This window comes from Trematomus bernacchii, unplaced genomic scaffold, assembly GCF_902827165.1.
Source record: "Trematomus bernacchii unplaced genomic scaffold, fTreBer1.1, whole genome shotgun sequence".
Lineage (NCBI taxonomy): Eukaryota > Metazoa > Chordata > Actinopteri > Perciformes > Nototheniidae > Trematomus > Trematomus bernacchii.
Genome location: NW_022987593.1, coordinates 4,322,969 through 4,350,950, shown reverse-complemented (window position 1 = coordinate 4,350,950; position 27,982 = coordinate 4,322,969). Strand labels below are relative to the sequence as shown.

The window sequence follows — 27,982 nt, the reverse complement described above, 5'->3', positions numbered from 1 at the left end:
AAACCAAGTCAAAAGGCAAAGTGTTTCCACTGCACGTTTATTGTCAGACAATGATAAATCTAACAAACTGATCCCTAAATATGAAAATACAAGTTTAGAGCAGCTCAAAAAACTACCTAGATGTTTTCAGATACACAGAGCAATTACAGCCACGTAAAAAAAATATATTCAAGTGTTGATGGATTATCTTTTAGAGATTTGATTTTCACCTCAAATCTTGCAAGTACAAAGTAAAAACGATGCACACACATTGTCTCTGTAGGTGCAATTAAAAAAAATCACTAACCTGATTATACAAATGTAATTAATCGATATTAATCTGCTTAATAAGTTATTTCAAGTGTGTGAACAGTGATACAGTGATAAAACAATACGTTTCTCCTCCTCGGTAAACACTTTTTTAATTAAAAAACAAAGGAATGTTGACAGAAAGAGTTAATCCACTGTGTCCAGTGTGATATTTACATCTTTACTGTAACTATGTTGGGGTTATTTTTCATGTTGTGCATTACCCATCAAATAAAACATACATCCTATTTATGAAAAAAGACAATGCAAGAATTCCTGGTTTTTAAACGAAATTTAAAATGTAAATGACTTAAATATTCATAGGAATGTAAACTTTGCATGTGTTGTTAAAAAAAACATTCACCACTTTTTTCTCTTGCGTACTTTCACTGCATGAGGCTGAGGTGTGATAGCTGTCCCTGTATGCGAAAAAACACTTGTTGAGTGACACTGTTGGATTGTTCATGGTATGTCTTTTACCAGCTGGAGTCAAAAACCTTCTTGCACATGTTTGAGTTTTCCTGGTGAAGAGGGAATTCAGAGCCCGGTACGAGTTGCTTCTTCCTCTTATGTGATACAACGCTCTTCCCTGATGAGATGCTTTCATACTTGCTGACAGATTCACTGAAAGCAAAACAATAAGAACAGATGATTAGGTTTTTGTAAAAGATGATTCAACATTAAAACCACAGAGCCATTGAAATATGTATGTGTACAATACCTGAAGGGGAAGGTGGTTTTGTCCATCTGCATGCACACCAGGAAGGGATATTCTGAAAACTGGACTGTGGTGATAAAGTCTAGCGATGCCTCTGTGTCGTAGCTGACCTCAACACCCAGTCTCATGAAGTCCATGTCCACTGTAACGTTGCCAGTGACCACTAATGCTCCCCTGAAACCATAAAGAGAAAACCAAGTGAAAATGTGTCCAAAATACTTATATTCTTCAGCCTTGTCCCAACGACTGTGGCGCTTTGTCATTGTACAGTATGTGAACATGTATTTGTTTCACACAGTATGTATCAGTGGCTTAAAAGCACAATAAAGTTCAGATACTAACAAGAAGAGTTTAACAACTTCCCGTTTGTTTAAAATCGCAGTGTGTGCCAGCCAGTTGAACGTCAAACCTCTATAGCCTTGCCCGTGAAGACATGCCTTGGCAAAGATGCCAGTATGGTTTGTTCTGCTGCTAAAGATAGCCTGACAGTCTATTATCAGAGTGGAAGAGGTACAACTATGCTGATCCATTCACCTGCCTCTGCCATTCCCCTACGCACACACGGGTCAAAATCAAAGATATGACCCTTTACTATGGTTAAAAAGCAGGAAAATAAAACTGAAATATAAAAGCTTCTTTTTCTTTCTTGTTTGAATTTCACAGGGTTGTTTTTTTTGCACCATCAAAGAGATTCCAATTAAATGTGCCTTGTTTTCAATCTCTGTGAACAATTCCTCATAGAAGCGCACATATAATCCCTATCACTAATGCAAACATAATTATAAAAAGGCATAAAAGCCGGATGTCAATTATTTGAATGGGGTGCCGGTACTAAACCCAAGTATCAGTATGGAGTTTTATCTCATATTTTACTTTGCACTATTAGGTAAAATAAGCATTTTCAGTTTATCAATACAATCTTAAAATGCATTAAATATCAGATAAGATCGGATCTGATTAGCAAAACACACACTAACAAAACACAGTACGTAGTTTGGTTTTCAATACAGATTTTGCACCAAATGTATTTATTACTTCAAAAATACTGAGGTGCACATGCGGCCAGGTCTCACACAGGAAAATCGTAACCGTATTTGAATGTCAAAAATCAGTGGCATTGCTCTCTAAAACCTATTTCATCACCAGATGCCGCTAGCTAAACGACACCCGCATGATGATGTCCATTTTCAGCTGCTACCGTTGAGCGATGACTGTAATGTTTAAAATAGAGAACCAGACAGAACTGACGACATATCCACATAAACCTGGAAATGAGACAGACATGATCACAATACTGGAGCATGTCCAACATGGAACAAATGCATCGGGCGACGCTTATAGACCATCATAAGTTCACTTGAATCCAACATCAACAGAAATCTATTTGGCGTTTGTGACATTGCTCGACCTCTAAAAACGACTCTCCTTTCAGTCACAAAGGTTGTCTTCTAAGAACTGTCTGTCAATCACTCTGTCCTTTCGCCTGCCAGTGTATTACATCATAATTAACATACAGTAAAGCAAACATACTCAGTGAGATAATTTATCATTACAAGGCTGTACGTGAGGTTATGACCTATACACACACAGTACACAGCATTATGTAAAGCTATGCTGATGCCCCAATTTGCCTACGGGACAAAAACTCCACCAACTGCAACTACAAGAATATCATTGAATTGGCTCGGTGTGTGGACTGTACCTGTTGTTGACGCTGGTCTTGGACTCCCTGTACCACAGGCTGACCTCCATGCCTCCAGAGATGTCAATGGCTAACCCTCCTTGGAACTCGGCACTCGCCTTCAGACCGGACTGCAGCTGGATCACCTGCAGAGACAAATCAGAATCAAAATTAGAATTCTGTATTCAAAGGGGACATTTTTTGTTGTTACAGCAAAGTATAGATAGATGAAGAAAATATAATTTACAGAAAGATGAATGGGAAGCAAAATAAAAACAGAAGAATTGGTTATATCGGACGATAATTAAGATAACTTTTTATCATAGATGATGTTTGAAGACTGTAAAAGCACTTTCAAAATAGCCTCAGCATAAGGCAAAAATAAATGCAACATCCCTTTTATCCTCTGTAAGCATTTAAACCCTGTTCAAAGTCACAGTACTGCGCTCGACAAGTGAAGGTATTGACTTGAGTCATTCACTATCTGCACTTGTGTAGACATACATGTACTGATGCCAACACGACAAAAACGGTTGTGGGTCAATGCCTTCCAAAACAACCTATAAAAACTGTCTTGCTACTAAAAAGGTATAGTTAGTAACTTTTTATCATGTGTGCTGAAACTCTATATCCTGACAGTAGACATAGTGCTCCCAATGGTAGATTCCAGCACGCCTGAATGGAAGACAACCAATGTCAGCCCCGAGGACACTTACGCAGTGTCAATCACTGCTGTCCCACCTGCCAGAGCAAACTCTCTTGTTTTACAGATTTTAGATTGCAGACAAACGTAAACTGAAGTCTATTCCAGGTGTTTGAACATATCACCAATTCTGTCGTTTTTGTCAAGATGACCAAACTGAACTCAAACCAGCCAGCTGACACTGTTTTGAAGTAAAATAAAGCTTTCTTGGAGTATTGTGCAGCTCTTTACCTGGCATCAAATACCAGTTGTTAAGTTCTGTTTTCTTTGATAACCTCACACTGAATGTAAACTTGAAACACTAAAATGACTTCTATATTGAGGTGTAGTGTAAATGGATCATTGATGAAAGACACAGTTAAAGCAGTTTACCTCAGAATGATCAGTCAGCAGGATGAGACCCTTCACTACATTCATGGGGTCCCCAGACATGGAGAACATTTTGGACATGAGGTCACTGTAACCCTTGAAGAAGGTGACGGGTCGCAGTTGGACATCGAAGAGCAAAGCTGACATCCCAGCAAATGACTCCAGATCTCCCTCTCCCTCATCGGCTGTGGCACCAATCATTGACTCCAGACCCTGGGCCTCAATTGCCACCTAGAAGACACAAAACATGTCCACATTAGTTTAAAATAGAAATGTGGTAATGGTGTGGCTATTCAAGATGCTTTTCTGAACACATTAAAAGCATAAAACAGATGTCAAAACAGCATAAAAACTATTAATTGCAAAGATCTAAACTCCTGCAAATGTTCCTGCAACAGTCCTGCTAAGCTTTTCTTGTATACATTAGTGTAATGAATGTCTGTTTCATTATGTGGTTTCCTTACCTGTAGTCCATGGAGAAGAGCTCCATTACTAGCACCGTAAATATTCATGTTGCTTCTCCTCAGGATCCCAGAGCCTGAATACAGGATGTCCAAACTGTAGGTGGAGGTCACATCAGCAGATTCTGTACGGAGAGAATTTTAAAGTGCTCAGTCAATTTATCTTAGTACTAAAAAGCAAATAAGACTCAAACTTATGATTTTTAATGGAGCAAAATAGAGCTTGAATGTGCTTAACCAACACCCTAAAATGATATATTGATTGACTCTTGCAATTTGGTTCCCACTGTTCATCATTTCATCTCACATTAGATCTTTTAAGAATATATTGAGTAATGTTTTTAGTCTTACAGATGAGGGTTGATTACTTACTTGCCATGAATCCTGAATATGCAGACGATGACCCAACCTTTGCAAACCGGTCGTAGTTATGAGAAATTGTATCCTTCATAGCATGTTGTACTACATTGCTGAAAAATGAAAAATGTTATACAACAAATTACTGCAATTTGTATTCGTAAAGCTTAATTATGTTCTGTTACATTCCTATGTTCAACCAACATTTCTTTTTTGGTGGTCCATTGGATTTCCTATAACACACCTGGCTGGCAGCTGGAAGTGAAGGATGTCCTGGATCTTGGACAGCATGTACTTGTTCATTTCATGAGGAAGGTTTCCGATGGACAGAAGCAGATTTTTGACTTCCATGTAGGAGGGGTTGCTACTCAGGATGACGTCAGCAGCAGCGGCTCTTACATTTTTCTCATAGACGCGACGATTCTGGTGGTAAACCCTGTTTACTGCGTGCTTCACCTACACATGAGATAAATGTGTGCTTTCAGTTTCTGTGACACGCTAATCAGCTCAACATAACAGTAACACTCATCAGTTCAAATGGAGTGTAATGTGCACTGTTGCTCACCTCATTAGTCATGAGAGTGAAGTCGTATCTCTGCAGGGCGGTGAGAGCGATGGTGCAGTAAGCTCCCACCTCTGACTCGGCATATTTGGTGAAGATGGGAATGGCCTCGGGAAGTAAAGAGTTCTTCAGAGCAAGAAGATACATCTGGACCTCGGACTCTACCTTTGTGCTGTCGGGACCGTCTAAAATCAGCTTCTTCACCTCCACCACTGCCTGAAGGGTGAAAACACAGCAAGGGATCTTCAGTCAGCTCTGGTATTTCTAAAATCTACATTAACTTTTTTCATTAACTATATTTTTGTAAGCTCACCGGTAAGTTGCAGCCTCCTTTCTGACACAGTTTATGGACCAGGGCTCCCATAATGATCACAGTGGACTCTTTGATGTCTGCGCTGCCGATCTTTCCCTTTGAAATGTCCTGAAAAGAAAACAGTTTGCATTATAATTAAATGCAAACTTTAATTAGCATATCATTTAATTTAAATATGAATGGTTTTGAAGACTCGTTAGGATAAAACAAATTAACTGTACACATTTATTATATTATATTTTGAGAACGCAATAGAGTGCCACAGTCCTAAAACCTGGAAGTAAGCATTTTACCACTTCCGGTTCCTTCGACAAAAAGCAATGCAATTTCTCCATAGGATTTTGGAAAATAGCTCCAAATAAGGTCTGTGGTTGACACAAATTTAAGAGACAGATCACGTTTTGTTCAGCCGGATAATATCCACATGTCTACCCTACTTTTATAATTTTGCTAATCATAAATCTATCGATTAGATTTATGATTCGAAAATTATAAAAGTAGGGAGAAATTGCATTGGTTTTTGTCAAAGGAACCGGAAGCAGTTTACTTCCGGGTTTTAGGACGCGTCACTGTGGCACTCTGAGGGGACAATTGTAAATGATGTGTTGGTTTCAATTAGGAAACACAGGTAAAATAGCACAAAAGTTAGTGGAAAACACAATTCAAATCCAAAGTGTGGCACATTTTCGCTTTCTTTAACCACTTGAGTGGCACTTACTTCTTGAATTAATTTGGGGAAACAAATATTTTATTTCCTTTTTTTAAGCAGAGCATCAAATGTAGTGCAAATGAAGCCCACATTTTTTCCTCTTCGCTGATAAATACTAATGACAGCATTTCTTCCAAGTTTCTTCTCCAAGCATGTTAAAGGTGGGGTAGGTAAGTTTGAGAAACCGGCTCGAGATACACTTTTTCTTATATTCCATGGAATGCTCTTAACATCCCGATAGCAATGAATATCTTAAGTGCTTTGACAAAAAATCCATAAAAAAATGTCATCTGTGGAAGCCGTAGTACTGTAAAAAGCACGACCAATCATTTTAGCCGGCCCGGCTAAAATAACTGGATGGCCTACCTGCCTGTCAGCCTTTCATCTGGGCATAAACTTATCTCGTGCCCTCATTAGTCATGTGCGCGTTCGTGTGTGTTGGAGGAGGGGCTCTGTAAGGAAGTGGCAGATTTTTTCCGGCTGTGTATTTTCAAATTCTAGCGCACTCGAGCTGGTTTCTCCAAAATTACCTACCCCACCTTTAAGTTGCCGATTCTGTTTTAAACAACTCACCAGCAGAACCTGGAGCATTCTCTCGTTGGGATGAGAAGCGAAGCCGCATGCGTAGAGAAACCTTTCCTGCAGGACCAGACCTTTGGCATCGGTGAAGTTAAGGAACTGAATCATGGAATCCAGAGACGCAGTAGTCTGAGCCGAGGTCACAGCGTCCACCACCTGAGGTCTGAACAGGAAGAAGGGAAACAAAATGATGGTGAGTTACTAAAGTTAGACCCGGTAACAGAAACAGCAGAGTGATGGAGTAGGGGAGAAGGAGCAGCCACTTACAGAGATGTCTTGCTGGCACTCTGCAGCACTTTGAGGATCTCGTCCTTGGACGCTTTCCTAATGCTCTGGAGGAGGGCCAGGAAGCTGCGTGGAGCCGTGGCTTTGGACAGGCTCGCCGGCTCCAGCTGCTTCTGTTCACTCTGCCAATGCTCAAAAAGCTAAAAAGGGAAAAGACAGGGAGGGGGGTTCATCTTCAGTCAAATTAAGGATCTGTTTACTAATTAGGTTTAACTTAGAAGTATGTGTGCAATGATTACTTTTCCAACCCTGACCTTGTCTGTTAGTACTGACGTGGTAGTTACAATGATTAAATAAATGTATTTTGATGCATAAACAGTATAACCAGTATGAGAAATACTGAATGTGATTTACCAAACATTCCTCATCGAAGAAATTACGTGTTAAAGTTCATGAAAACAAGTAAGTAAAGAAAGTAAAATGCACCTAAATGCTACAAAATTATTAGATAAACTTGAAAGTAGAATCTCTGCAGCCTGGTGGCAAATCCAATGATCCATATATTCTATTTTAATTAAACTGGTAGATTGACATAGCCGTCTTTAGAAAATGGCTAAAATAAGTGAAAATATGTGAAAAAGTGAACCGGTACTCACTGTTGGACAGCCCTTGCATTTGGATTTGATTTTATCCGCAATAATACCAACAGCTGCCAGCTTGGCATCGATTGACTTGACAACCTCGGACACATCTGTCCCAGCAGCCTCCAGGGGTCCAGCCTCCGTCCCCACAAGAGTGAGGGTTTGCCTGTGAAGCAAGAAATGTAAAACTTAAAAAGTGCCCGAATTCCAAATGCACACACATGGTTATTATTGGTAAAGGCATGTACCTGGAAACGACTTTAGCTGCAGCAGATCTGCGGGAGTTAACAGCCAGTGAGTGTGTTTCTTCAGCCACGGCAGAGTGGATGAAACCATCTTCAAGAGTGAACGTTGTAACAGAACTGGACTTCCTGCCCACACCCAACACCTGGAGGGGGACATATTAAAGGTCACCTATTATGCCAAATCAACTTTTTCATGTCTCATCTACATAAATATGTGTCCCCTCTGCGTTAAGAGATTCTGAACGTTTCAGGAAAAAAGATTCTCAGTCTTTTTGTCCTGATCCATTTATATAAAAAAATTAGTTGATCAGATTTTGACCACTTTATGATGTCATAACGTTTTTTTGGCTTGTGTAACCATTAGCCAATAAGCAACCAAGGTAACCCCCGTCCACCTTATCATCTGAATCTCCTCCTAGAGCACCATTGTGGGTTTTTTTAACCAAATATCTCTCAGAGGGGCGTTGGGAGTGGCATCTTATTTTCATCTTAAGTAAAAGACAGAGAATCAGCACTTTTGGAACAGGGCTGAAACAGAGGGGATTATGGGATGCTACAATGCACGATCTGTTTGGTATTTCGAGCAAAACACTTCAGAGACATGTTTTGTATATATCTGAGACCTATTATATATTGATGAAAAACAGTATAATAGGGGACCTTTAAAGAGTTATTTATTAGTAATTCAGTAACCTTCATATTCTAGCACAATGAGCTGTTCTGGATGCTGACATACCTGACTGTGGGTGGTGAATCCCGTCTCCGCAGTCTTACACGTGTCCAGGACCTTGGTTCTTGTCACTTGACCTTTAACTGCCTTGTACTCCACCGTGCACCTTCCAGACACGTCATTCTGTTCCCACACATTAAGATTGCAATTAGCTACATGTAATGAAATATAAAAGATGTGAATAAATGTGATGGGAGCATTATAACGCCAATTACCTCTATAACCTTCCCAGTGGTGCGCTGCATTTGCAGTAAGCTCGCCAGTCCTCTTTTTAGGTTCTTGATGGTTGCAGGTTCGGCCCAGAAGGAATAAAAGGCCTTTGCCTACAAAGAAAGCAACATGTTATATGAAATGTTATGCTTCTGAACAATGGATACTGAGGCATGTCTTTCAGCAGATAAAGGGGCAATGACCCTCGGTGCTGCTGTACCTGCTGCAGCTCACAAAGGCCTTCAGGGTGTCAGTTTTCCATTGCACATGTGTGTACACAAATGCATGGTTATGACATCAGAGCCTATTTACATTACACGCAGAAATAAGATATTCTTTGAAGTGTAGATCAAAAACAAAACCTGAGTACTTTGGTATTAACACTCTAAATGTTTAAAAAGAGTCTACCTCAACTTCTAATTATGTTCTCAACACACACTACTGACCAGCATGAAAGATGAGTCAGTCTTATCTTTACTCGTGTCGCTGATATGATCTTGAAATAATGGAACAAGCTCAGTCAAATGTGCTAAGTTAATCTTGGGAAATATCAAATTACACCACACAGTTCAGTTGAGCGTTGAGGCTTCAGTTTGGCTCAATAATGCTCTCAGTGTCCTGCTTATGAGTGGAGAAGCAGCCGATTACATCATCCTGCAGTGTCTCCTATACAGTATGTCATTTATTTGTGGCCCTCGACCACGATATCAGCAAGGATTACCATAAATAGATTGACCACTGCTACTCAGTCTTACTCTGTGTATCCTTGCTGTGGCAGCCTGCAATCAGTATAAACAACATAAAAGGTTGTAGAAAATACTTTTGTCTGAATTTTACATTTACTATTTGATAATAATGGAATTATTAGTGTTTATATCCATTGATATATGCTAAAAAGCTTTCATTTTTGAGGGCTTAAGATCCTCTGCGGCTCTTTCTAGGATGTTAACTGGTCATACAATCAAATTAGTAAAAGGGATCTTATCCTCTAAATAAGCATGTTATCCAAAAAGATATTGAACATTGTGTTAAGGGGTCTTCACGCTTTCTATCGGTTTAAATTGACGTTTTTAGTATTATTTAATTATAAACGTATGCCATAGAATTCTTCCCTTTAGCCATAAAATTAAATATCTAGCTGTAATCTGGCTGTAATTCTTTCTGCTGCAATTACGCCTTATTAGATACAGTTACTTGCATGAAGCTTATCCACCAACCCAGAGCCGCTCTTCGAGCCAGGCTTGTTCATTCATTCATTCATTCATTGACCCTCTGAACCTGCTGACCTTTGTACACACACCTGCACGTTTTTTCCCCTGCCAGCATCATCACTCCAGCTAAATGAAAGCATGCTCAATTATTCTCTGAAGACAACAACAGTGAAGTGCTAGAAGTACCCAAATTACCTTCTAACATTACTTATGTACGCATAAAAACCTTCATTTATATAATTTTCAGGAATTGCTGCTGATGTTATTCACATGCGAGTGATTAGAAACTATGTTAATGTTGCCAAATATATTCACTCTTTATACTTAAAGGTGGGGTATGTAAGTTTGAGAAACCGGCTCGAGATCGCTAGAATTTGAAAATACACAACCGGAGAAAATCTGCCACTTCCTTACAGAGCCCCTCCTCCAACACACACGAACGCGCACATGACCAATGAGGGCACGAGATAAGTTTGTGCACAGATGGAAGGCTGACAGGCAGGTAGGCCATCCAGTTATTTTAGCCGGGCTGGCTAAAATGATTGGTCGTGCTTTTTACAGTACTACGGCTTCCACAGATGACATTTTTTTATGATTTTTTGTCAAAGCACTTAAGATATTCATTGCTATCGGGATGTTAAGAGCATTCCATGGAATATAAGAAAAAGTGTATCTCGAGCCGGTTTCTCAAACTTACCTACCCTACCTTTAAATGTGTTTTATTTTAATATTATGTGAGGCCATGCCCTATCTGGCAATGTTTGGCAAATTATCCCCATGATTAGTATCTGGTCAAAAGCGTAATGTGTTTTTCCTCGACCCATGCTACACCCTTCAACCTAGTTTCATGTAAATCAGGCCTGTAGTGTTTCTGTAATCTTGCTGACAAACAGATAAACCACCCACAGCAAAAACACAACCTTCTGTTACCTTAGGGAGGTAATGAGGAGTAAAAAGATATTAAAATACTATATGGTTGTACAGATAACACCAGCAGTAAGTAGTGTAGCAACTGATATGGAGTATTTTCTGTGTGCACACGAATGCTCTTACCTTTCCATTTTTCAGATGCAAAAAGAACGGTTTAGTCAGAGCTGCCAGTTTGGTCTTCCCCAAAAGGCTTTCTGCAGTGGATCCATGGAGGACGTTCTTCTTCTTTGATCGTCGGGATGCAGGTTCAATCCTCACATTTGAGATCTATGAGTGAGAGATTAATTTATATGAGAAAAATTAGCTACTCTCAAAAAGAAGGACGTATTCTGTCCTTACTATTAATTGTATCAAGAGTATTTGTGTAGTCAGAAATATTATGTGGATCGTTTTAACTCTCAAAATGAGATCCTGCGCTGTCGTATCATGTGATTGGACCAACATACCGCCAGTTGAATCAGTTGGTCGTCTTTGTTGCTGGGATCTCTCCACACGAGGTTTACGTCCACATCGCTTGAGATCCTGTAGCCAGCACTGCCCTCTTTTGACCCCCTCACCCTGTCCACCAGCACCTCAGTGCTGTAGCTGAATTTGTACAGCTGGTCGTTGTTCAGCCGGGGTCCAGCAGCACCACCTGAAGAAACACAGGAAACACGGCTGGTAAGAAAACAGTGTAGACAGTGAGAGTGATCTGCAATAAGACTATTGTCATGTTGTCGAGATACTGAAGACTTAAAAGAACAAGCCACTGGTGCATGAAAGCTTTTAAAACATTTTTCATACCTAACCACACATGTAATACACATAATAAAACCATGGAAGAAAATAATCAACAACCTGGACATCATGGAAAGGATTAATTGAGTTTTGTAGGTTTTTCTATGCTGTTTGGAAGCAACATTTCCAATCTCAGATGACATTTCTTATCATATCAGCAAAAAAGTGCACTTAATGGGCTATCCACACTTTTAACTACCTTGCCATTTTTTTTAATGTACTTTTTACATTCGTGTTCACTTTGTGTGTTCAGTTAACACTAGGTATATTTTGCTGTTGGTCACACAACCTATTAAGTTCTCTGTTTTAAGCTTAAATACAGCTTGTGTCGACATAAAAGGACACTAACTTAATTTTTTGTTTTACATAAATACTATCTGTTGATAGGGTTGAGGTGAGGCCATTTAACAAGGTGTGTTCAACGTGGCAGAAGAACAAAATCCCTCCTGTGATTTATTAATGACAAGCTGAGCGTTAGATATGACATTAGGCCACGAGGAAGGACAGACTGACGTGTCAGTACATGATTTCATCACCAGTTGCTGAGGAACATGTAGCTGAAATTCAACAAATATAAAACCTAGCTCTATTTCAAAACAGCTGAGGTGTTTAGGGGACATCAGAAGCAAAACACTTACATAAATAATCTGTGTTTTTTTTCGTAATGTTATGTTTTTAATCTTTCACCTCATATCAATCAGTGATGTAACAAAGCAGCACAATGGAAAGCTTCAACATTTACAATGAATAGACTGATTATTTGAGTCTATGTAAGATTACCCAGGGCGATTTCATTCATTTGAGGATAGTAAGTCTCTGTGGCACAATAAACTGAAGCCTGACTCTTCGGATCATTTATAAGCCTCAAGTGAGCAACAAATACATCCTGTTGACACATTTCTATCAGGTTCTTCTTGTCCCACATAAATAGGGTGAACTTATTTATTAAATAATATTCAATTTGACACAAACATCACCCGAACAACCAACTTTCTCCACTCACAGAAAACCACACATCAACTCACCTTTGGCAGAAGCTGTGACAGAGGAGGCTGCACAAAGCAAGAACACAACTAAAGTTAACATTGTGTGTCCTTCTCTCTGTAGCCAGAAGAAGCAAAACCCGAGATTCAGCGGCTGAAGTGGAAGAAAAAGGCCAAAACAGAAAGGCAATGCAGGTCCGAGCTTCTCCTATTGTGTTTTATCAGAGGGGAGTGCAGACTCCAAACTCCACGCTAAGTACTAAGTACGAGATAACCAGCAAATCATTAACCTGGAAGCACAGATTTGACAGGAACTTCTGCCATTGATAGATCCATCCAGGAGTCCCCTTTAAATACAGCGGGACAGCCTCTGCGCGTCACATAGCATGTGATCGATTAATCAATATGGATGGGATTATCCGATTTATTCTGTTGATCAAGGGACGAATGACACTCGCAGTCTGGATGTTACATTTAATTGAGGCTTCATGCACTGACTAGTTTCTTGGTTGCATATTTGATGTAAACATAGCGTAAACATATCTAAATTAGCAAAGAATACCATCTATATTTACCAAGAGTTTGCAGAGAGACGTCCTCATGTTACAGCTTTCACCTCATTTCTCAAACAGTCGGTACACTGTCGGTGTTGTTTCTTGGTTTGCAGGAAATGGGCAGTCCGTCAGTGAATTCAGCCCTCTGGCTCAAATAACAGCATCTCAGTGGACCCAAACGTTTGGCAATGTGTGCATGGGGTCATACTGTGTGAAATGCTAAATATGGGATCATTTTCAACTAGAGAAATCAGTTTAAATCAGCGAAACGTTTTGAGTAAATAAGGATATTTGGCTTCTAATGTTAGAAATTATGTTCACAAAAATATTCATAGAGATAGATATTTTAGGATTAAACATTTTGAAGGACACAAAATATGTAAAATATTTCCTAAAGTGCTCTGTCTTTTTTCATTTAATACAATATGCAAATGAACCCCAGTTAGTTAGTCCTTGTATGTTAAACATGTTGGCAGGATCAGTGTTAATGGCATAATTCATCACTTTGATCAGCTGCAATACTACTTCACACTTATTGTCATGTTTTTATTTAGGTTAAATTAAACCTCACTATACTGTGGAATTTGACATAAGCCAACCCACCTTCCCTTAAGGTTAAACTATCTGTCCATTCAAACTTTAATAAATATCATAAACATAAAAAAAATACATACAAAAACAGGTAGCAACAACACAAACATGGCATTTACTCTTTATAAAGTGAGAAAAAGCCTTTCCGTACAGACACTAATGTTCAGTAATCGCAATCGAAACCTGAAATCAGAATTACCTTTTTTGTGTGTCTTTGGGGTCTCAACAACTCTCAATATATATGTATACATATATTAAACAGTGAGGGAGGAACATTATTTTATCACAACTATTAGATAGTTAGTAAATGTAATGATGTGTCGAAGGAATGCGAACTTACAGTTTTACTGAAGACGTTATATAATTTCCTGCATTAATGAATCTTCCTTCTAAAGTAATGGTAAATAATATACTTCACATAGTGTTGCTTAATGTGTTTGTAAACTTATCATAGCTTCTGTATGTGACATGTACCGTAGCTCTCAGCTAACTTTAGTGGAGTAAGAAGTGCAATAATTGATTAGAAATATAGAAATACAAAGTAGCATAACATGTAAGTTATCTAGTACTTGAGTAAAGCTTGTAAATGTTTCACCATCACTGAACTCTTACATGTAAAAAGAAACAGATTGAATCAACACTGACTACAGTGAGTTTGACTAAGCAGCCAGTGGGTGTCAGTGTTTGTCTGCTGATGTTGATGGTTACTGTGTACAAGCTGAATCTGAATCCAGAGCACTACTAAAACATCAATAAAAAGGCCTGACATGTTCTCGTCTTCATGTTGAGATTATGTAATCCCCCTGCTGCACTAGACATCATCTAAACTCTCCTTGATGATGCCTTCACTGTCCTTAAGCTAAATGTCTGGAACAATTAGGAGGCTGCTCTGCCAGTAGATCATAATTATGGATGTCAATGTCACTCAGAAGCCGCTGTGGTGCTTCATCAGAGAACTCAGTAACTCTCAGAGGTCATCTTCTGCAGATAAAATACAAGGAAGTATGTCATGAACTTTGGCATACTGCGGGATGATCATCTTGTTATTTTATAAAAGGATGGACTTGTTATCTTTACTTTCTTATATTTACTTACTACAAGCACTTTTGCTGCTGTAAAAAGATAATGGTTCTGGTCATATTTACAAACTACTGCAGAATACCTTACCAATACCATCATGATGTATACCTGAAGATACAGGAAGTACATGCACGCCCCCCCCCTGGACACAAACTGCTCACCCCCCTCCCTGGCAGGAGGCTGCGCTCCATCAGGACCAAAACCTCTCGCCACCTGAACAGTTTCTTCCCCTCCGCTACCGACCTCTTAAACAAGGCCCGGCCCCCCCCACTGACACTTACCTCAGCCACAACGTAGACTCTATATGCATTACATTAATGCACACAATGTTCATACTGCTTACTGCACATATTTCTTGTGTCATATTTCATATTTTATATCCTATAATTCATTCATAGCCTTCTATTTCCATGTAAATTACTGCTTTATTTTATTGCTATTTAACTATATTTTATTACGGTGTCCTTAAAGATTTTTTGTTTTATATTAGATTTCTTATATTTTATGTCTGCACCATGACATCAAGTCAAATTCCTCGTATGTGTGAACCTACCTGGCAATAAACCTGTTTCTGATTCTGATTCAAAGCATATTTACAAAATCATACCAAGTACATGTGAAGGTGAAATATTCATGTTTCCTCAGCGACTGTGCCAAAGTGCAAACAGATAAAGCATCAAACACAAAGTACAATGAAAGGAGAAAATAAAGGCCTTGAAAAGACAATAATAAAAGTTAATTTAAAGGGGACAAGCTTGATTATGCATAAAACTAGGTAAAAGATTAAACTAGGGTACATATAGTAACTGTCTAATATAAAACCTTTTTTTTAGTTGATCTGTAAATGTGTTTTAGGGGAAGGTGGATTCCATCAGAAAGCAGTCTGCTGTTTTTCTCTGGTGAGTCTACAAAAGGGCCAAAGGTCACATATAGGTTTGCAATCAATCCCTGATAACACAGCAAACACATCTGCTTATCAAAGCTGACTATCTAAATGGCAAATTATCAGGGTTGTGTTGTAAGAGAAGTGTGTGTGTGTAACTTACTATTATCTGTTGTTTTTCTGTAAATTAGCTTAATTTAAAAGGAAAACAGTAATGTGGATCAACGACTCCACCTCAGTCTAATCAACAAATGACAATTAGGAAACTGAAAACAGTCTGAGTAAACATAAAAAGCTGACAGAAAATAAGCCACTGCCTTTCAAACCTCTTACATGAATTTACCATGTTTGCTTTTTCAATATTTGTCTTTAAAGTGATTGACCTCAACGTTTTTTTAAACCAACATTTCTGCTGTGATTTCAAAATGACAGTCTTCTTGAATGGATGTCCCGTTTTATTTTTGCTAACACTTGAATATCTTGCTGATTGAGTTTGAGCATCTCCTTTCATAAATAATGGAATACAATTATATATTTTGTGATAGTATTCTAAAGCTGGTCTCCAAGTGAGAATGTGATACTACAACCTCATATGGTTTTGACCTTTGTCCTTCCACTGGTTAATTAAGTGCTGCTCCTTTGATCAGTTTTTCTACCCGAGATACCCTTCTTAAAGATATAACAAAATAATGCAGGAGAGGATTAATTAGCGTAACACAAGTCATCTTTTCCACCTCGTCCTCATCTCATGCCCTGTGGATCCTTCTGGTTTCTGTGCCTGTCAAACTGGTTGAAAGATGAACAACAGGCCTTTTGGCGTGTCACAGTAAGAAAAGCACAGATGTAAGTATTACTGGTGGCTGAACTCCATTTAGCGGCTCCAGTTTCAGAGTCATGATGTGATGCAAGCAGGCTCACTGTCACTCTGATTTACTGGGACACAACAGATCCATTGTTATTGCTATTAGCAACAACTGTGCTCATTCTGAATCGCAAATTACAAGCTTAAATCTCCTATTTGCAAAAAAGTATACAGTGGTGGAGTCATTTCTTATCGACCGGTCATGCTTATTTTAAACACTTATTGAGTTCAGAATAAAATGTATGTTTCTTTTGTCATGTCAGCGTCCATCTCTTGAAGTTGGGTCGTTTCTTCTTAAAGCAATTTGATTGTTTATCAAGTGAAACACACACCAGGCCGTTACCGAATAATTATTTAAAATAATGAACCACTAATTACAGAAACCTTAAAAAAAGAAAAACTATTTTCTTTCCAGTGCAATGGTGCAATTAATTATTGTTTTGCTTTGAAGTAGCTTTACCCGGCTGGTGATATTCATCTCAAACAAAAGATAGAAAGTGGTATTGAGTTTATTTGTTTAGATGTTTTCCAATAACTGACATATGTATTTGTGAATAAGGTATACATGTGGGTCACTTGCTCTGAGATTATTTTAGTATTACCTACTTAGGCCAACTTGATCTAAACACAGCAGACAAACAGACAACAGTTTGCAAAGACCCACATTTATTCAGATATATATTTACAACTTGTCACAATCCAGTTATTTACAAGAATCAGGAGTACACATAAAACAAAATGTATAATCAGGAGTATGTAGAAATCACAAATATGGCACTGAGTGGTAAGAAAAGTGTGATCAGTCAACAACAATCATATGAAGCTTTTAGTGGAAAATGGGATATTTGACTCCAGCTATATTACATTTATAAGATATCAGAATGCAGAAATGCATTTTTTGAAATATCTTTTTGGTAAGGATGTTCAGTTCATCAAGGCTGCAGGAGATCTGACTGCAAAGTAAACGCTGAGTAACATACTGCAGGTTCACACCGCCTTTACATAAAATGGCTGCTTTGACTTTCTTGCTATGCAGTTCTATTAACATGTTTACACAAAATGATATGCCTCCATATTGTTAAGAAAGAGAAACATACAAGTTGTATTTCAGTCCAAAGTGTGCATTTAAAATAATGCTGGTGAAGGAGCATGTGTGCTGCTCTGCTTTCAAGTAATGTACAGTATGTATATAGGCTATAAATCATTTCTACGTTCAGTTGAGTCCCACCAAGCAGTTCCAGCATGCCATTAAAGATGAGACTTGGAAAAAGCTTGTATCCTAATTTTCCAGTGAAAACTTACAGATCAAAACATTTAACACAACAAAAGAGGGTATCTCATCAAATAGGCAGATTCCTAAAAGGAAACACATCGGCAACAACGTAAAAAAAAAAAAGAGGGAATGGCTGAATGGACACTGACATTAAGGTAATGTGCAAGGAATGACATCACACTCATAACGTGCTGAAAAACATTTCCTGTCAAACTGCTTTTGGAACAAATATCCAACATTATGGAGCGCCATGAAGTAACAGATGTAGTTTGCAAGTTTTTAAGGAAAAGTGCCCCCTCCAGTGGCTACTGCTTGACTAACAGTCCGTCATGACAGAAATCTCTGTTGAAGATTAAAATATGAAGATTAAAGTGCTTAAGGCTGAGTTTTGATTTGGATGTCACATCTTCTGCTTTCTGTCAGTATGTATTATTACTTTTCTATATCAATGACAAAACTCTTAACAACTGCAACTTTGCAAAGCATACAATACCATTCATATCTCTTTGTGATACTACAAGTTACTAAATCTACCTCAGCCCCAACAATACTCTGCTTACAAACTGTATGTATCTGTAGAATATGAGCATAATGTCACAGATAGAAATTAATTAAGTTAATTATCTGTCTCTTTAAGTATATTTCAATAAACATTCAACAAAGTGCTAACCAGCCGAGTCACTTCAAACTAGTTACTATTTTACAATTATTTTTTTTAAATACCTAACATTAATGTAATACATGTAGAAGAGCCATTGTCCTAACAGTAGACAATAGGCATGCAGTGCATTTCCAGAATCACTTTTATCTTTGTACACAACTTTTACATGCAGTGTTAAAACTGCAGCTGTGAGACATATAAAACCAAGGCCTTTTTCTGAGGGAAGCACCACCTCTGGTAACACATCAAATCTGTTTGTCCTGTGTACAAGTAATGACCCCCTCCGCTCCTCATTTTCAGAAAAATAAAATAATCTGAAGTGGGACTTTTCCTTTGAGCCACTTCACCACCAAAGCTGCTTATAATTGCGTAAAGCCTTTGCATTGCATTTGTTTAATCTTAACTGTATGAAAGCTACAATACATTTGAGAAGTTGTGCTTCATTCAAAAATGGGGCCACAAATAACTCTAAAAATAACTCTACATTTACTATTTACATGTGAACAGGACTCTTTGTTTGGGACACAGCTGATTCATGTAGTTCCCTTCGGTGCTGGCGTCCAAACAGAGTCCTGTAGAAGAAAAATACACATGGGAAAAATCAATGAAATCCATCAATACAAATATAAATATGTATATGCCGCAACATTAATGGTGAAAGCTAATAGTGCTTACCTGGTACATCCTTCTTGCCCTTTGGAGTTTCTGTGGAGGTCTTAGGTAAACAAACTGCACAAAACAAGAGGAAGATGTATGAACAGATGCATTAAATGAAGACATTATGCATATATTACGTAACAAGACATGCACACGTCTTAGTGAGGACGTGCAAAGGGAGAGAACAGCATCTGGCACAAGCTGCCTACATGCATGGAGTCTAACGAAGGCCACAAGAAACACATCCATCTCACAATTATTTCTTTATGAATACTACAAGTGTTGCTGGTAATTAACCCTTGAGGCTGTATTTGGGCACAGTGACTTTGGTGCCATTGTCTGCAAGCTAACGTACTTAAAATGTAAATGCAAAGTGTTAATGTAATACTATGTTCACCATCTTAGTCTAGCATGTTAGCTAACATTTGCTAATAAGCAGAGTACAGTTGAAGATGGTGGGAATGTCATTAGTTGGTAGGATTGTACTCAAAAGCACAAATGCCAACCTCATGGTGGCGCTATTGGAAACTTCAGAGGCTCACCAAAATTAGATTAATCCCTTAGGAGCCATGAAAGTCAATTGTGCTAATCCAACCAACAGATGTTAGGGTATTTTACAGGACAAATGATCCTTTGACTTGATGATGCTAGAGGAAGGGTTAATCAAAGTAGTTCAAATGCACACTAAGGATAATATGAATGTTGATACTAAAAGACTGAACAATATTTAAAGTTGTGGAGATATTTCATGTCTTGTACATTTATGTAGCTAAACATTTGTATTTATTCATTTCATATCAATATCAATAACTCCTGAGAGTGATGATGTGCCTAAATGAACAAAATGTTGCCACCTACCAACTTTCTCTCACAGCTTCAATGTCGCTCACGAGATTCTGTGCTAAACAGATGCCAAAAATCTGAAACAAAGATCAACAGTTTCCATTAGGTTAGTTAAAAGTCGAGAGCGATGAGATATTAAACTAAACCGTTTGCATTGTTCCTCACCTGTAGTAATGCAATTCCAATGAAGATGCCTGCCACCACTGTCAGGTTGTCTTGAAGCCACTTCTCAAATTGAGGAACGCATCCTTTTATATAGATGAAGGTCCGCTGCTCAGAGTCCTGACAAAACATAAAAAACATGTGTTACAGCCTGACAATCACCAGCATATGAAAGAGGTAGTTTCTACTTTGTTTATCCTAATACTACTGGCGGCAATGAGATGGGGATTTACTTAGCTGTGCAGCACTTGACAGCATAGTTATTTGTAATGGTCGCACATGATTATCCTTTTCATCTTGTGGTCTCCTTCACAATAAAATCCCTCTGCACTAATGTTTCCTGGTTGTTAACACACTTTGTTGTTCAGTTTTTCTACTCTGACTCTTGTAAAACACTACTCTACTCTGGCTTCTACTCAAATGTATAACCAAAAAAACAAACACAGGCTTTTCCCTATTTTATGCCTCTATGGAGAAAGAACATGGCTAATGATGGGGGAGGGGGGTCAAATCCCAGTGCATTGCTGCAGCATGAGTAATACCATACGGCCCAAAGTGCTGATGGGGAGCCAGCTGCTGCGTTTTGAAGACTGTGGAGTAGTGAAACATACTGAAAGAGGAACATTGTGCCGAGGGTGGAGTACCTGATGACCTCATGCAGACAAATAGAGGCTGAAAAAGCCAGAGAAATGTCTACTCTTCTTACTTTTGGGCGAGGCTCTCAATCTCTGTTATAAATGAACGTTTCTGTTAAGCCACTCACCGGTTTGGCTCGTATGTCGTAGCCACACTGAGTGTTGATTACATCCTCCTGTGAAGAGAAGACAGTTGATGCTTGTACTTTTTTCGAAAGGTGAAGTCAAAAAACTTCAAATCCTATACTTGAAAGATGTTAAAACAGTAATGCTGCTTCTTTTCATTTAGAAATGTTTCACTTCCGAGGCCATGTGAAATACACCTGTGAAAACCTGCTAAGTCTTAATCGAGAGACTCAAGACTTGGATAAGAGTCATATTTAGGTCACAAAATTGGGACTTTAGACTTGAGTGCTGTGATTCATGGTTGACCTGGTAAAATCCTGAAACATTTAAACAGAGAGCGACAGGCCAGCCTTGAATTGTCACGCAGAATGAATATTTAATTACTAAGCATATGCATGGAAGACATTACTTACACAACTGTGAAAGGAACATTTGGTGTTATGTTTATCTTTCCATTAGTCATCAAATCCCACGGAAAGCACAAAAAAAGCCTGATTAGCCAAAGCCTGATTTAGTATGTACTTCTCTGTGCCAGAAAGCTTAACTTTCTCTTAATCCTAATGCACTGTGTGCCCTAAAGATGCAAGACTTAGTCTTTAAATGCTGTATTATTTTCAAGGTCAGTAATCGGGGCCTTGTAGTCTTCTTGACACGCAATTATTTTATGAAGAATTGTGAGTTAGAGAGACTTAAAAACATCTCTGATTGAACTTTAAAGTCCTATTCATGCTAATCTTTGTGTTGCTCTCAAAGAGGATGACCTTTGTGGAACAGCATTTAAAAAAGACTCTTGTGCAACTTTCATTACTGTGAAGTACGCCTGTTTTGATAAAGCATGGACACTGCTGCAGTTCAAGCATTTTTCTGCCAAAAAAAAGTCTTGGTCAACGCAACTCCTCCCAGACGCTTTTCGACTTTGCTGTGCTGGCAGAATCTGAGAGGAGTCCACCCTGAGGCCTCGACGTCCTGTTGGCCGGCAGCCATGATAGTTGACAGCGCCAGCCTGCCTTCTGGAGGACGCAGATAACAAGGCTATGAGCTACAGGGAGGATCCTCAAAATTGTCCCTCTGTCTAAAGGATTCAACATGTTAAAAAAGTGACTTACTCAATTTGTACTCCACACAAAAACACCAAATTACACCCATAGGCATGTTGTGTAATGCAGTAAATGGGGATAATTTGGCTGTGGATGAGAAAGACTGAAGTGTAGTGAGTTTTTGTGGCGACATACCGCAGGATCTTTGGTGCAGCAGGAAAAGGGCACTCCACATTTCTCACGACTCGGGTTTGTATCAGTGCAGTTAAAGTAGATGTTCAAATTCCAGTCGTCAGCTCCAAAAGCTCCACAACACTCCCACTACAAGGTTAAACAAGCAAAAAGAAACACACATAAATTCCAACAGTGTCCCACAGAAATGTTAAAAACAACACTGGAGTGAAATCAGAACTGAAGATAAAGAAACATTGCTCACGTATTCCTGGGTGAAGTCTATCAAGTTCTGCAGATCAATGTCGTCTCTGTAAGCCCGAATGTTGTTGTTAATGAAAAAGTTGAGCTGGTCCTTGATCCAATCCTTGAAGACAAAGGCCAGGACTCCTGCAGTCAGCTCCAGGAAGAAGATGATGCCCAGGAACACAGAGAACTGAAAGACATTTAGCAATTATTATTATTATTATTATTATTAGATTCAGATTAGAGTGGAAAAAAAAAAAACTGTATTTCTTCACCACGTGTTTGATAAGGAAACGTACAAATTTAAGCAAGAAAGAGTTTTCTCGCAGTGCTCCGATGCAACCAGCGAATCCGAGGACGAACATCACACCACCCACCACCAAGAAGAGCCAGACGGGGTCAAAGCCCCCCAGGTCTGTGATGGAGGAGATGTTGGAGAGAACACCCTGGAAAAACAAAGTGAAGGGTTAGAGCACATGTGTCAAACTCAAGGCCCGGGGGCCAAATCAGGCCCGTGGTGGATTTAATTTCAGCCCGCAGGATAATTTCGAATTACTATTAGATCTGGCCCGCCGGTATATTGCACGCACACCTTCACTAAATCCTGAGGATCTCCTCAGCTCAGAGCCTGACCCCAAACATTGAAGAACTTGCACCCAAGATGAGATGCCACCCCTGGGTTAGAGAAACCATTTAAAATCTGATTGGAGACCACTATCTCGATGAGCTTGGCATAAACACCCTCCCAAAGTCAGAACTTCAACAGTTTGACGACATCTTTTTTGCAATCTAGATCAAGCAGCTGGCTATCTTAGCTTAGCATAAAGACTCAAATCAGGTTGTTGATTTTACACCAACGTGTTGTTGCTCTGCATGGTACGGCCAAGCTCTTTTTAATTAGAATCTCTCTTTTTCGGTTTTAAGTTGGTCGAACTTTTGGATCAACCATATTTGTTTTGACTGTGGTGTATAATTGACAGTGCAGTGGTTCCTCTGATGCGTTGCAGATGTAAAGCATTTAGCGAGTGTTGCGTATGATGTTATGGCAGAGGGGATTTGTGTACTACAGATCAAACAAATAGGATACACCATGTTAATTGGTGAGCTCTAATGATGTTGTTAGGTGGAGTTTATTCTTAGCGACTGCTGTTTCTAGCTATATATTTATCATACAGATATGAGACGCCCCAATCTTATTTTTTGCAAGAATATTTCCCTATTTCACAAAATGTTCCCACTTCAACTGTTCAACCTTAGTATTTTCTGGATCCATCTTAGCACCTGTTTCGATGTATTGCTATTGCTTATTTTGTTTTCAGTTAGTTTTGTAACTTGGCTAGTGAGCCCTTTTTATTTTTGATTAATTAAGCTATATCATCTCATTTTGGCAAAGCAGTTTCCTCTATCTTTTTTTTCTCCCGGTTATTTTATATTTTGTTACTTCTTCTTCATTTTACCCGAGACTATTACCTAACAATCATTGTTAATTGAATCTTTTTGGGGTTTCTGACTGTTGGTCAGACAAAACAAGACATCTGAAGACAATCACCCTTTGCTTATAGGATGTGTAATAGAACTTACTTACTTACTTTAATAATATCAATATTGTGTGATGTTTATCTATATTTACTATTTACTATATTTAAGAAGACGTGTTGCAATGTTGTTAGTTACACTCTATGTGCACCAACAGTATGACCTTCAACTCAGGTGAACTGAGAACTTCCTGATATGGCCTCCCTACCTCCCTAACTTCCAGAATGCTCCTTTCATTATCACCAAGCGTCACCCCTCCCTTTCTCCTCTCTCTGTGTTTAAATATGCAACCCATACTCTGTCCTTCGTCTTTCACTCTGCAGACTGTATGTTCTCTGTATGACTGACTGAACTTTCTTACAAGAAATAAAATATGGCAAAGACAGCTGAATGGTTTGATTCTCTATCCACATTTGATAAATAAATTCCCACCACAGATGTTATTTTGGTTCATTGTTGACCAAATAGTTAATGATATAATCTTTAAAGGTTGTCAGTGAAATTCCTTACAAATAAATCTCACTGGACTCTCTTTCACTTTTTCCACCCCTCAGCTGAGAAACACAATGAATGAATCTGTAAAATGCATCTTCTGTCCATTGTACAGAGGGGCGTCCCACCGGAAATCATGACATTCCTTTCAGATTCAGTAAAGCCACTGCTATTATATCGTTCAGCCAGACGGGTGAAAGCACAGGAGATGAATGTAAATGATCTGCTTAGTGTGTGTATCCATAAGTGAAAGGATTGACACAATGAATGAATTAAACGTATTGTTTCACAGGGAGATAAGCCGTTAAATCACCTTTTCGTTCCATGCCCACAGCCCGATGCCGAGGAATGCCAATCCAAGGAACTAACAGACGGAGAAAGAAGAGAGAGACAACAGAGCAAATTATTTTTGCGCTGACTGCAACATGTAGTCATCACACAAGCACAGAAGAGAAACCACAGAGAGAGTTTCCTGGCAGTGATCCAGTAACTTAATATTTCTCTTGACAGTCTGCAGGAGACTCCCACATTAGAAAGCATCTTCCAGCAGCTTGAACGCATTACGACTGTACAAGTTTCCACCCTGAATTTAAGACTCCAAAACCACATTCCAGGAGTTACAAAGCCAGGAATCAAGGTCAACATTACAATTCATTTAAATGTATAACATTCGATAAAAACTATAGTTGATCTATTAAAAAACATAATTTATTAGTAATTTAAGTAATCTAATAATGGGGATTTGTTTTACATTTTAATATTTTTCCAAATACTGGTCAGCAGATGACAGCAGCTTGTGATGGGCATTTGTCATTTTTCTTTACAATGTATAAACTGAATGGTTGGTCAATTAATTAAAAATAAACTGGAGATTGAGACCAAATAGAATAAATAGGAAAAGCCTCTGATGTAAAAATGTTACAGTAGAATTCGTTTTCCTGGGTAAATTGTTACATTTATTTGTGTAACGTATTTGGTGGCTTTTGTTGATCCGAAAGTGTAGGATTGAAGAGACCAAAATATCCGCATAAAAGATTCACGATTAGGTTTACAGTAAGTGTTTTTGTGTAGGATTGTAAGACTGGCATATATCAACAGAAGGTGAGTGTTATTTGGTATAAAACTGTCAATTTCTAACAAGATTAATACGAATTCAGACAAAGAATAGCCCCATTTAGCAAGACTACACTCTAGAAAGAAAAGCTGTGAATTGAACACTACATTTTGTTATTGTATAATCCGTTGCAGAGGAAGGATGAACAGATGCTTCTGACACTTCCTCTGATGATATATGTATGTTGAAGGGAGCAGAGGGGTCACTGCCTGCACACTGAGACCCTCCGTGGGGCCAACAGGTGGACTTCCTCTGAAGGGTCACACACATGTTGGCTCCACTTACGTCACTTCAAAAAGGGACAGATGATATGAGGATATATTTTTGAGACATGTGAGTATGTGGACTCTGCAACTCTTTCTTTGAATTTTCCTGGACATACGAGTCAGTTGACATTTTTCCAGTATTGCAAATCAATGAGCCTGACTGCTGTTTCGCAACATTGGATTTTATTTGTCTGGAATAGCCAAAAACTGACAGTCACATCCGGGTATTTAATCCATTAACACATATATTTCTAAATGTTCTTGAGAATAGACACTGATCTCAAATGTACAGATTGAATGAATCAATCAACAGAAAATTAGGCAACAATTGATAAAATATGTAAAGTAGCCCAGCTTCTCAAATGTAAGGATTTTATCCTTAGCATTGTGTAACATTATTGTAATTTGAACATCTTTATGTTATTCACTGTTGGTAAGTCAAAACAAGGATTTGGAAAATGTCCCTTTGGACTGCTTTCTGATGTGTAGACACAACAGATAATCAAGAAGAAAACTACCACTGACACTCATGTCAGATAAAGCACCATTTATATTATTGTCTGTTAATGCATAGCATCACTAAGCCATCTGCTATTCCTAATTGTTCTCCTTTAGAATACATGTTTTACCCTGCTTTTACACAGTAATGTATCAGACCTCCAACCAGGTTCTGTATTAAATTGGTAACTGGAGGCCTTAAGTGGGATGTCCAGTCACAATGGGGTTACTTGTGGGATTCAAAGCCCTGAAGGTGTCTGTTTCTCCTGAGGCTCAGTACATGATGATCAGAGAGGGATTTGCTGTTTGCTCTGCCCAAACATTACTGACACCACATTAAAAAGCGCTCAGATGTAAACAAGGGATCACTAGAGTTCCCTCACACTGATGCTGTCTATACAAAAACAAAAGCTCAAGGGTGACAGTGCAAGCAAGTGCACAGGAGCTGTGAGCCCATAATGCAGGGGATGAAATCATCCCCATCATAAAAAATGGAAAGAAAGAAAACCGCTCTCGCTGAATTAGAAACAAGGTTACTGTTGACGGAGAACAAAAGCATGTCATGTCAGTGAGTATTACACTGACGATATCAGGCCTAATGTCCTGAACACAGCAAACAAGGGACTTACCCAGAATATGATGTTGAATCCGAAGATAAAATACTTAATGCAGCAGCTCACTTCATGAGCCTTGAAATGCTTTCCTGACATCATTTTGGATGTGTTTTTGTTATCTTAAACGCCGCCCGCAGTGAAAAGGGAATTACATATATGGTCCTCTTGTGTTTGACAGCCTGGCTGTGGAAACACCTTTTGGTTTTAAGGCTCGACAAACGCGCCGTCAATTGTTTTTGCGTCTAATAATAAACATCCTGCTGTATTTCCGCAGACAAAAGGCGCAGGAGAAGCCGCAGAGCTGCGTTGAATCTGCCGGTGGGATATCAGTAGAGATATCCGGTTATTTCCGATATGGATCTCCAAAGGTATAACGGTGAAATAAATCCCCTGATATCAACCAGATTAAAACCGACGGTCTTCTATTTGACCCATAATCTAGACATGGCTGTTTTTTGGTTGATTTGTGCGGGAACCAATGAGAGTCTTCAGTGATCACAGGAGGCGGGACTTCCTCCTGCAAGAGAGCGTCACTGCCCTCGTATGACCATGTAATACAGTCACCATTATATTAAAAGTTAAACACTTAAAAGTATTATATATTCATTACCACATAAATCATTTGACATTTGATAAAAAATGCGAGAATATAGCATTACACTTTTAGACCCGTTTTGTGTAAATATAAAAATAACTGTTATATAATACTTAAATACTAACACACTTTATTATAGGTGATTGCATTTTATTCAAGCAGTTTTTGTTCAATATGACCTTTATTTTAAATGTTTCACAATATAAAATGTTTTCCAAATTGTATGTCTTCATGCCACTGGTATTTACACATTATTTGACTGTCAAAGAAGAAAGGGAACAAAGGGAATTTTTTAAGATATTGGCTTATTTCACAATTAATGTTTGTTTTTTCTCTGTGTAATAATTCATGTAATTTCAATATGGTATTTTTTATATTAAACACTTTAGATCGT

At 38.6% G+C, this 27,982-nt stretch overlaps 2 protein-coding genes across 3 annotated transcripts; both read right to left on the bottom strand.

Moving 5' to 3' along the window:
- Nucleotides 1–16: 16 nt before the first annotated feature.
- On the bottom strand, nucleotides 17–13,011 carry mttp (microsomal triglyceride transfer protein). Its single transcript, XM_034129880.1, has 18 exons — nucleotides 12,735–13,011; nucleotides 11,379–11,566; nucleotides 11,056–11,199; nucleotides 8,797–8,904; nucleotides 8,588–8,704; nucleotides 7,855–7,994; nucleotides 7,622–7,772; nucleotides 7,008–7,165; nucleotides 6,735–6,903; nucleotides 5,453–5,560; nucleotides 5,143–5,355; nucleotides 4,822–5,033; nucleotides 4,593–4,690; nucleotides 4,224–4,345; nucleotides 3,763–3,990; nucleotides 2,709–2,833; nucleotides 1,010–1,180; nucleotides 17–912 (listed from the first exon to the last, which is right to left on the bottom strand). Exons 1-18 carry the CDS (start codon nucleotides 12,793–12,795, stop codon nucleotides 765–767), a joined length of 2,661 nt encoding a protein of 886 aa, XP_033985771.1. The 5' UTR covers nucleotides 12,796–13,011; the 3' UTR covers nucleotides 17–764.
- Nucleotides 13,012–17,155: 4,144 nt separating this feature from the next.
- Nucleotides 17,156–27,451, bottom strand: LOC117481937 (tetraspanin-5). 2 transcript variants are annotated; one of them, XM_034129878.1, is made up of 10 exons: nucleotides 27,009–27,451; nucleotides 24,815–24,865; nucleotides 22,773–22,919; nucleotides 22,493–22,663; nucleotides 22,252–22,377; nucleotides 21,022–21,069; nucleotides 20,262–20,378; nucleotides 20,112–20,173; nucleotides 19,272–19,325; nucleotides 17,156–19,168 (listed from the first exon to the last, which is right to left on the bottom strand). In XM_034129878.1, the coding sequence occupies exons 1-9, from the start codon at nucleotides 27,090–27,092 to the stop codon at nucleotides 19,313–19,315; spliced, it is 819 nt and encodes a 272-aa protein (XP_033985769.1). In that variant the 5' UTR covers nucleotides 27,093–27,451; the 3' UTR covers nucleotides 17,156–19,168; nucleotides 19,272–19,312. The 2 variants fall into 2 exon arrangements, with proteins under 2 accessions (XP_033985769.1, XP_033985770.1); XM_034129879.1 differs by lacking the exons at nucleotides 17,156–19,168; nucleotides 19,272–19,325; nucleotides 20,112–20,173; nucleotides 20,262–20,378; nucleotides 21,022–21,069 and adding an exon at nucleotides 21,076–22,029.
- Nucleotides 27,452–27,982: the final 531 nt, after the last annotated feature.